The sequence below is a fragment of the Euleptes europaea genome, chromosome 13 (genome assembly GCF_029931775.1).
Source record: "Euleptes europaea isolate rEulEur1 chromosome 13, rEulEur1.hap1, whole genome shotgun sequence".
NCBI classification, from domain to species: Eukaryota; Metazoa; Chordata; class Lepidosauria; order Squamata; family Sphaerodactylidae; genus Euleptes; species Euleptes europaea.
Genome location: NC_079324.1, coordinates 15516542 through 15526906, shown reverse-complemented (window position 1 = coordinate 15526906; position 10365 = coordinate 15516542). Strand labels below are relative to the sequence as shown.

Below are 10365 nucleotides of genomic sequence, written 5' to 3'. Positions count from 1 at the left end.
ATTTTGCAACCTTTAGCAGTCAGCTATAAGAAATCACAGTAACCGAACTACCAGAGACACCTCCACTTGACGGAAACTAGGCTTTAAACATTTACAAACATTTACAAAGCCTGAAATGCTTCCCATAGTCAGCAAATCCATCTCCCCACAGTCCTTATCATGGCCAGTCGTGAAGGCCTGAAATGTAATAACTTGTGTTTGTGTTAAGAAAGGGCAACCAAGTGTTTTCAAGTTTCACACAAAAAAAAGATTAAATGTACCTTTTCGGGGAAAAGTACAGCTAATAGATCAATATTGCTAGTTCCTTCATTTCCATAAACATTCCCTGCCCACCCTCAGGAACAAAGACTACCAAAACCATTCGAAATCTCTACACGATTCTCCAATTAGGCAAAGCTGCTGTTATATTTTCCCCTGTATAAATTGAGAATGTTTTTGATTATTTTGGAGGCAAGGAGTATACCTTTCAAGGCACCATTCCTCCAAAAACAACAGAATCGTTTCGGGGAGACTCTGTGTCGTCTAAATAGCTGGATTTGCCCTCGGAATACAATGTTTCACCCGAAGGTTCCTCTTCTGGCTCTGCAGACTCCCGACCACTGTATTCCTGAGCCAGTTCTTCCTCGAGATCATCTGGCAAGGGCCTTCCAGGAGACGCATCAGCTATGTTTTCCGCAACATCCTCCACTTGATCAAAGACCACATTAGCCAAGGACCTTCTAGAAGCTGTTGATCGTCTTTCGCTAAGTATGAACCGTGGAGAAAAACAAAGATCAGCCGAAGGTCCGCTGGACTTTGGTGTTGACATGCAGATTCCACTTGGGTTGTCCAAGGAAAATGCTTTTCCAGGCTCACTTTCGCCCAGATAAATTATAGGACCCTCTTCGTCCTCCTCACTATCTGAAACAATCCTCCGGACTGGCTTCTTCTTATGGGTAACAGAAACATCGCTATTGCCCATCGAAGCATCATGGTCAGCATTGGAACTGTCTGTCATAAGGGATCCCATTATATTTTTGCTAGCCTGGAGGCTCCTGGTACTTCTGTTTTCTCCTACCACGGAATGAGCTGCAGAGCTACAGTGGCTGTCTAGTCTCAGGTGGAATCCTGTGTTTTCGGTGTCTTCGAGCAACATTTCTTTTTCCGAAGCATCTTGTGGTTGGTTCTCCGAATCTTCTAAAACGAGGTTGAAATCACCTTGGTATGGGGAAGAACCAAATAAAGATGCGTCCCTCGCCAGGATTTCACTTCTTCCAGACTTTCGATCGGTACTACGCTGAGACGTTTCACTGGCCTGCAACGTTGGTGCTGCGATGGCATCTCGCTCACCACTTTGACTCGCCTCTCTGCATGGACTCTCAAGAACATGGAGTGACATTTCAGTGTTGGCTTGGGCCTCATGAGCATCATCATCATCAGAAATATATACTACTGACCGCTGCAAAGCTGCCATGTGGACATCATTAAAGCTGTCACTTGCACTAGCAGGAGGATCGCAGGAGGTCATTTTGGATCCAGAGCTGTCATCCTCCTCGTTGGATACAAAGTGAGCGGGAGAAGAGCTCAGATCGTGCTTTGGCTCACATTCCTGTATGCTGGCATGCCTGGATTCTTCAGCCTTGGAAAGAGATACAGCCATACCAGATTCTTCCTGACCCAGGCTTTTATCAGCCCCATCCTCAATAACCAGGCTCGTCATTTTAAAGCTGGCATTGGCCAAGTCTTCTTCATCGTCAGTTTCCACACTGATGACCACACTGCTGTTTGGTAATTGCACAGGTACAGGAGAGGGCGCAGAGAAAACCGGAGAAGGCTTCGGCGATTTTTCCCTTGGCGGAACAAATGACGACTTTGTTGCTCTCAGCCACGCTCCTTCCGTTGTGTGTCTGATGTTGGCCGCCAGCTGGTCTTTCAACTGCGATTCGAGCTGCACCAGCTCTTGGGCTTTCTGCACCCTGTGCTCGATGTACCGATGAGCCTCTTCATCCTCCGCCTCATCTTCGTAGCCCGTTTCCCGTGTGTACATCAAGTCGTGGTCTGAGAGGCCGAAGATCTCCAGCGAGTAGAGGTATGCAATGTGCTCATCGAGATGCACGTCGGTTTTCCTCTGAGTCCCATGCAAGGACTGAAGCTGGAGCTGGGTGGCGGAACTCCGTGTGTCTACCAAAGTGAAAAGCTCTCTCAGTTCCTGCTTGGTGAAATACCTGTAGGGGTTCTTCTTATCACCGGTGGTTTGCCTTATGAGCGAGTCCTTGAAGACTTGCCGTCGGTAGATCTTCTCTTCCACTGTCCCGCAAGTTATTAGCCGGTAGATCACGACGTTCTCTTTCTGCCCGATTCTGTAAGCTCGGTCCACGGCTTGGGCATCAGTAGCTGGGTTCCAGCTGGGGTCAAAAATCACCACTCTGGTAGCAGCGGTCAAGGTTAAGCCCACTCCACCTACTTGGGTCGTAAGCAAAAAGACGGAGTAATCTTTGCTGTTCTGGAAAGCGTCGATCCTCTTCTCTCGTTCTGACAGATGAGTCACCGTCCCATCAATGCGCATGAGCTTAAAGCGCTTGTGAGTTAAGATGCGCTCTATAATATCCAGCATTTTCCTTGACTGGGAAAAAACCAGGGTTTGGTGCCCTTCTTCTTGCAGTCTGTCCAGCAAAGTGATGAGGAACCTGACCTTGCCAGACTCTTCAATGAGAATCTCGTCAGAAATATGATCAATGCCCATGTTCTTGCCCCAGAGCTCATCGGCATCACTTTCTCCACCTTCCTCTCTCTCCGAATACTCAGAAGTTGCCAGGCCAAGCTGGCCACAGGCTCGTGCGGACAACAGCCTGGGGTGGTCGCAGAGCTTCTTTAGGATGTTCAGCTCAGCCAGGGGGGACCGCGTGGTCATCAACAACTCCTTGATGTGATCCAAGGATAGAAAGCTCCTGTATATTTCTTCTTGTACAGGCGATACATACACCCACACAATGAAATCATTTTTTCTTGGAAGAGAAGGCATCTCAGGAGCTGTAGTTCTGCTTTGATCCTCCGGAAGATTGCTTTTAGGTCCAGACTTGAGTTTCTTCTGAATGTCGTCCTTAGTCCGTCTTAGGAAATAGGGCTTGATGATGGACATCAAGTTTTCAGACATCTTCAGCCCCAGGGCCTTCTCTCCCGGGGTGGCGTCCTTCTCCCTCGCCTTTGTGATGGGGTTTTCATATTCCATCCTGAAGGTTTTCATGGTTCCTAGGAGCGAACCCTGACAAGCAAAGTCAAAGAGAGCCCACAGCTCTTGCAGGTTGTTCTGCACCGGCGTCCCGGTAAGGAGGATGCGGTTTTTGGAAGGGATGGCATGCACACATTTTGTGGTCTTGGCAGAAGGGGTTTTAATCTTATGGGCTTCATCCAGAATCACATAGTCCCAGACAAACTCCCTCCCTCCACAGCTAGAGAGCTGCTGCCAGTTGTTAAGGATCATCTGGTATGTGGTGATCAAGACGCCATTCCTCTTTTGGATGCGCTCTAGGTTTCTGGTGCGCTCCACCTTACTGGTCCCATGGAAAACCTTCACTCGCAGGCCAGGCGTCCAGCTGACAAACTCTTTCATCCAGTTGCTTACGAGGGTGGTCGGCATAATGAGCAAGACAGACTGGATGTGCTCGCCATCGAACATGCCAGAGAGAAAAGCGATGATCTGAATAGTCTTCCCCAATCCCATGTCATCTGCCAGGATCCCACCCTTCCGGTGATCCCGATACAAGCTGTATAGGAAGGTGATCCCTTCCCTCTGGTGGTCAAACAGTTTATCGTGCATCTCTCCATAGAGCATCAGCCCGCTCTGACACACGTTCACAAAGCCATCGTCCTCCTGATTCAGGGCAAGCGAAGCCAACGCCTCCTCTAGCTTTTGAACCTTCATCATCAGCTTTTCGCTGGGATGGATTTCATGGGCTTCTCTGAAGAGCCGGATGGATTCTTCCAGATTCCCATTTCGGGCCTCCTCCTTAGCTTGGGACACACACCTGTAAAATACAACACAGTTTGCCCAGTCAGACACGAGATGAGCTCAAGGCCAGAGTAGTTAACCATGGCAGGGCCCCTATTTCTGTGCTTTCAATCACAAAATATGCCACACCAATTATGCTCAATTGTCATGGCCCAGATCTCAACAGGTGAAGCATCATCAGATGAAGAGCCAGAGCAGGGAGAAATAACGGGCACTGCACCTCAGGCAGCTGAGAATGCAGGGCAGGGTGAAGGACAACAGGTAGGAGTAAACACCAGCCCTAATGAGGATTTAGAAGTAAACACAGAATCACCTCCTTCGGCACAACCGGATGCAGCTGTAACTCCACAGAAGCAGGACCCACCCAGCTCACCTGAAGCCACTCAACAGCACAGGCAAAAAGGGAGAATGGAGTTGCAAAGTAAAAGGAGAAGTGCGCGACTACAGGCACTAAGAAGACGGCTCCAAGACTGTGAGTTGTCTGAGGATGAGAACTAAGGCAAAGAGAAACAGCTTAAAACCATGCTTGGAACAGACAGACATTGCAAAAGCAATTGTTGCAAAAGGATCTCTGACTTTTGTTGCTGACGCTACTAGACATTGATAAATGGACTTCTGACCCTGTGGACCGGACTTTTGACTTTGCCTCTGCACGCCGACTTTATCTTGGTTTTCAGCTTCTGGCGGGACCCCCCCCCCCCGGATTCCTGCATTCCTGAACTACTAACAGCCTGCTCTCAAGACCAGTAGCCGGCAGTAACCCGAGACGACCTGGCCTAGCACATCAATATGGTTACTAGTTTTTCAAAATTAAAGGTTGAGCCATTGCAAACAAACTAAGCCACCAAAGGGTTTCCCATACACTGGCCTTCATCACTTTATAAAGGTCATAAGACCATAAGAAAGGCCATGCTGGATCAGACCAAGGTCCATCAAGTCCAGCAGTCTGTTCACACAGTGGCCAACCAGGTGCCTCTAGGAAGCCACTAACAAGACAACTGCAGCAGCACCATCCTGCCTGTTCCACAGCACCCAGTACAATAGGCATGCTCCTCTGATCCTGGAGAGAATAGGTATGAATCGTGACTAGTATCCATTTTGTCTAGTAGCCATGAATACCCCTCTCCTTCATGAACATGTCCACTCCCCTCTTAAAGCCTTCCAAGTTGGCAGCCATCACCACATCCTGGGGCAGGGAGTTCCACAATTTAACTAGGTCACTGATAGGAAAAACTAGACACAGGAGAAGTGTATTGCTTGATAATAAACAAGTATCTTACATAACTAAGATTTTACTTTGAACTAAAAAATGATAATGGCTATCTAGGAACGGAGATGTTAAGGCCCAGGTTTGTGTGTGTGTGTGTGGGTGGTGGAAGTATCAATACACAAATATTATTTCAGATTTTATTCCCAAAAGGAAAAAATGGACATTTAGGTATAAACACACACACACACACACAATGTCAAGAATAAGCAAAATTATGATCAAATCGTAACTATTCAAGTGTGGACATGTTCATCTTTATAGGGAAAAAATGGTAAGAAAAGCCAGTTGCATTTCTTGGACTAATTTTAATATCAGTTGAGTTGTTATGCTACTATTTGGTTGGGGAGGTTGTAGACATAACACCTTTTTTATAAATATGCTGGTAGAAGACAGCTGGAGGAAAAGAGGCATGGCTACAGGGTAGCAGAACCTCTAATGCATGGCACCCCCCCCCCCCAATTCAGACGTCTCCCTGATATATATCAATATATTCACAGCAGTGGCTGCCTGCTTCTGTCTCTTCCAAGAGCCGAATGCTGCACTTCATTTTCACACTTTTGAACCCAGTCCTGCAGCCAAGAGTTGGTTCAGCAGTGGAGCATCTGCTTGGCATGCAGAATGTCCAAGGTTCAATCGCTGACATTTCCAGTTTAAAAGGAGCAGGTAGGAGGTGATTTGAAGGACCTCCCCGAGACCCTGGAGAGCTGCTACCAGTCTAAGTAGACAAAACTGACTTTGAAGGACCAAGGGTCTGATTCAGTATAAGGCAGCTTCATGTGTTCCCCTCCACCAGTCCTGGGATCTGTTTCGCTGACGCCATTAAGACCTATTGAAAGGACTAGTCACAGTCCTTAAGACACATTACCAGCCATTTTGCCTGGTAGGATAACCCAAGCCGCAGCGATCAGAATCCAAGCTTGTTATTAGTAGGGTTGCCAGCTCTGGGTGGGGAAATACCTGGAGATTTTGGATGTGAAGCATGGGGAGGGCAGGGTTCGGGGAGGAGAGGGACCTCAATGGGGTATAATGCCAGAGTCCACCCTCCTAAGCAGCCATTTTCTCTGGGCGAACTGATCTCTATTGCCTGGAGATCAATTGTAATGGTGGGAGATCTCCAGGCCCCATCTGGAGGCTAGCAAACCTAGTTATTATAGCCACACACACACAGGCCAGATTCAGTCTTTGTCCGCTTCCTTAGCTTGCCTATTCTATTAGGTGCTGTGGAACACAGGCAGGATGGTGCTGCTGCAGTCATCTTGTTTGTGGGCTTCCTAGAGGCACCTGGTTGGCCACCGTGTGAACAGTAGGGTTGCCAGCTACAGGTTGGAAAATACCTGTACATTTTTGGGGCACAGCCTGAGGCAGGTGTGTTTGGGGAGGGGAGGGACTTCAATGCCATAGAACCCAATGGCCAAAGTGGCCATTTTCTCCAGGTGAACTGATCTCTATTGGCTGGAGATCAGTTGTGATAGTGGGAGATCTCCAGCTACTACCAGGAGGTTGGAGTAACCCAAACAGCACAAAATACAATTTTTAGAAACATGCAAAGTTTATATATGTGACTAAAGTGCAAGGGTGATAATAAATAAATATATACAAATATAAAGTACAACAAGATACAGGTAAGTGTTAAATATTAAATAAATACAACAATATCAAATCCAGCATGAGGGAAGCTTGATAGAACTGATCAAACTGATATAAAACCAGTCATAGGTCAGTCAAATACATTGTAGAAATAATTCATTGTAAAGCTTTTCGTTTTCTAGCTTGATATAATCAACTCGCTGGAGATCAACCAAAGCCACGATGGGAAGAGTACAGAACGTGTCGTCTGGATCATAATCACGTTTCGCATATGGCTTCATCAGCTACATGTATCCAAAAAGCACAATTTCAAGAAACCATAGTAGGTAACATCTCATGATGAGATGTTACCTACTATGGTCTCTTGAAATTGTGCTTTTGGCTTCATCAGCTACATGTATCCAAAAGCACAATTTCAAGAAACCATATTAGGTAACATCTCATGATGAGATGTTACCTACTATGGTCTCTTGAAATAGTGCTTTTGGATACATGTAGCTGATGAAGCCATATGCGAAACGTGATTATGATCCAGACGACACATTCTGTACTCTTCCCATTGTGGCTTTGGTTGATCTCCAGCGAGTTGATTATATCAAGCTAGAAAACGAAAAGCTTTACAACGAAATATTTCTACAATATATTTGACTGACCTATGACTGGTTTTATATCAGTTTGATCAGTTCTATCAAGCTTCCCTCATGCTGGATTTGATATTGTTGTATTTATTTAATATTTAACACTTACCTGTATCTTGTTGTACTTTATATTTGTATATATTTATTTATTATCACCCTTGCACTTTGGTTCTTGTAGGTTATCCGGGCTGTGTAACCGTGGTCTTGGCGAAACGTCAGGAAAGAAAATTCCAAGACCGTGGTCACACAGCCCGGATAACCTACAAGAACCAATGAACTCTGACCGTGAAAGCCTTCGACAATACCCTTGCACTTTAGTCACATATATAAACTTTCTAAAAATTGTATTTTGTGCTGTTTGGGTTACTCCAATTATCTTTGCAGCACTGAGCCTTTGTTTGTTCCAACGGACTACCAGGAGGTGGGCAACTCTAGTGAATAGACGATTGGACTTGATGGGCCTCGGCCTGATCCAGCGGGGCTTTTCTGATGTTTCTTCTGTCCCCGACTCCCACCTCCCCCCATATTAGCAGGAGCTCCGGACTGGTTTTAAGAGGCCCAAAGGCTTTCTCTGCCCGGGGGGAAACAGCTCGAGAGACGCCCCCGCTCCGAATTAAACCAGGCCAGCGGACTGAGCCCCCTCCCCACTTTTTTTTTGGGTTACCTCCGGTACCGCTCGGCCTGCTCAGGGCTGACCAGCGCTGCCATTTCAGCCATGACGCCTCGAGCCGCCTTTAAAACAAATGAACGGGAACTCCCGCCACTCCCGGTGACGATTCAAACCGGCGCGCCCCCGCCCCCTCCGCGGCAGCCTATCCCCTTCGCGACTTGCGAATGAGCCGCTGCGTCGCCAGCCAATGAGCTTGCCGGGAAGGCCGTCATTCATGGGGAGGAGGCTCCATTGATGTTATTCGTTCATTCAGCGCGGGCCGCCGCTCTGGGGCCAGTGACGCGCCGGCGGGTTTCCGGACATGCGCTTTGCCTTGTTGTGAGCCTGTCCGTACCGTCGCGAGCTGGATGCTGCTAGTGCACCCTACTGAGCCGCGGACGTCTGGAGCTTCCCTAAGGCCGTGTGTGTGTGTTAAGTGCCGTCAAGTCGCTTCCGACCCATGGCGACCCTATGAATGAAAGTCCTCCAAAACGTCCTATCTTTGACAGCCTTGCTCAGATCTTGCAAATTGAAGGCTGTGGCTTCCTTTATTGAGTCCATCCATCTCTTGTTGGGTCTTCCTCTTTTCCTGCTGCCCTCAACTTTTCCTAGCATGACTGTCTTTTCCAGTGACTCTTGTCGTCTCATGACGTGACCAAAATACGACAGCCTCAGTTTAAGGTGCTACTGGACTCTTGCCCTTTTTGACAGCCTCAGTTTAGTCATTTTAGCTTCTAGGGTCAGTTCAGGCTTGATTTGATCTATAACCCACTGATTAGTTTTTTGGGCGGTCCACGGAATCCGTAAAACTCTCCTCCAACACCACATTTCAAAGGAATCTATTTTCTTCCTATCAGCTTTCTTCACTGTCCAGCTTTCACACCCATACATAGTAATAGGGAATACGATGGCATGAATTAATCTAGTCTTGGTGGCCAGTGACACATCCTTACACTTCAAAATATTTTCTAGCTCCTGCATGGCTGCCCTTCCCAGTCTCAATCTCCTTCTGATTTCTTGGCTGCAGTCTCCCTTTTGGTTGATGGTGGAGCCAAGGAATAGAAAGTCTTGAACAATTTCAATTTCCTCATTGTCAACCTTAAAGTTGTGTAATTCTGTAGTCATTACTTTTGTTTTCTTGATGTTCAGCTGTAGTCCTGCTTTGGCACTTTCTCTTTTAACTTTCCCTAAGGCCATAATAGTTTCATTTGTTTCGCTGCAAAATCCGGCAGAGTCTTTTACTTCTTTTCTACACCTTATGATTATTTCCTATGGAAATAGTCCCATGCGCAGCCTACATAAATTGCAATATACACGTCTTACAAGCATAAATTGCATTATACACGTCCTACAAGTTCCAAAGGGAGACCGTGCCTGAACAAAGCCCCTGGTTCAAGCCGTAGCATCTCCAGTTAAAGGGGAAAGATTTTTCTCTGTTTGGAATCCCGGAGAGCTGCTGCCAATCAGAGCAAAGCGGATGCTCTGCCATTACATTTATGCACAGGAGGTTTTGCGTTGGATTTGCCGCTCTCTAGATGCACATTTTCCCCATCTGAATTCTCAGAACCTGGTATGGAGGCTTATTTTTGAGTTTTGAGAATTCAGATGGGGAAAATGTGCATCTAGAGAGCGGCAAATCCAAGGCAAACCCTCCCATGCATAAATGGCCATTGAGTCATGGACCATTTCCTGAACTATGTAAATGACATGGGGTAGAGACAACATGGTTAAATCCACAGAGGTAGCTGTGTTAGTCTATTGTAGCAAAACAAAACAGAAGTCCGGTGGCACCTTAAAGACTAGCCTTTATTCCAGTATAAGTTTTCATGAAATAATACTCACTTCCTCAGATACAATAAGAGAAGCATTATTCATGTATTTAATATTATAATATACCATATATAAATATAAAGTATATTATAATGAACAATATATATCCTGTTGTATCTGAAGAAGTGAGCTGTGCCTCATGAAAGTTCCTAATAGCATAAATGTTGAATTTCCAACATGGTTAATCCAGTGCTGAACATTTATGAATGTACTTCATTTATGACCCACTTTTCTCCCCCATGGGGACCCAAAGTGGCTTGCAACATTCTCTCCTCTCCGTTTTATCCTTACGTTTTATCCTGTGAAGTAGATTAGGCCGAGAGTACATAACTGGCCCAAGGCCATCCAGCAAGCCTCCGTGGCAGAGGGGGGATTCGAACCTGGGTTACCCAGATCCTAGTCC

At 46.5% G+C, this 10365-nt stretch overlaps 1 protein-coding gene across 1 annotated transcript; it reads right to left on the bottom strand.

The window, feature by feature from the left end:
* Positions 1 to 466: 466 nt before the first annotated feature.
* On the bottom strand, positions 467 to 8215 carry ERCC6L (ERCC excision repair 6 like, spindle assembly checkpoint helicase). Its single transcript, XM_056858966.1, has 2 exons — positions 8148 to 8215; positions 467 to 4004 (listed from the first exon to the last, which is right to left on the bottom strand). The coding sequence occupies exons 1-2, from the start codon at positions 8198 to 8200 to the stop codon at positions 467 to 469; spliced, it is 3591 nt and encodes a 1196-aa protein (XP_056714944.1). The 5' UTR covers positions 8201 to 8215.
* Positions 8216 to 10365: the final 2150 nt, after the last annotated feature.

Excerpts from the sequence above, each read along its gene's own strand:
- ERCC6L (XM_056858966.1), bottom strand. The coding sequence starts at position 8,200 with ATGGCTGAAATGGCAGCGCTGGTCAGCCCTGAGCAGGCCGAGCGGTAC. Across the intron at positions 4,005-8,147 it reads CAGGCCGAGCGGTACCGGAG|GTGTGTGTCCCAAGCTAAGG; the intron begins GTAACCCAAAAA and ends TGTATTTTACAG.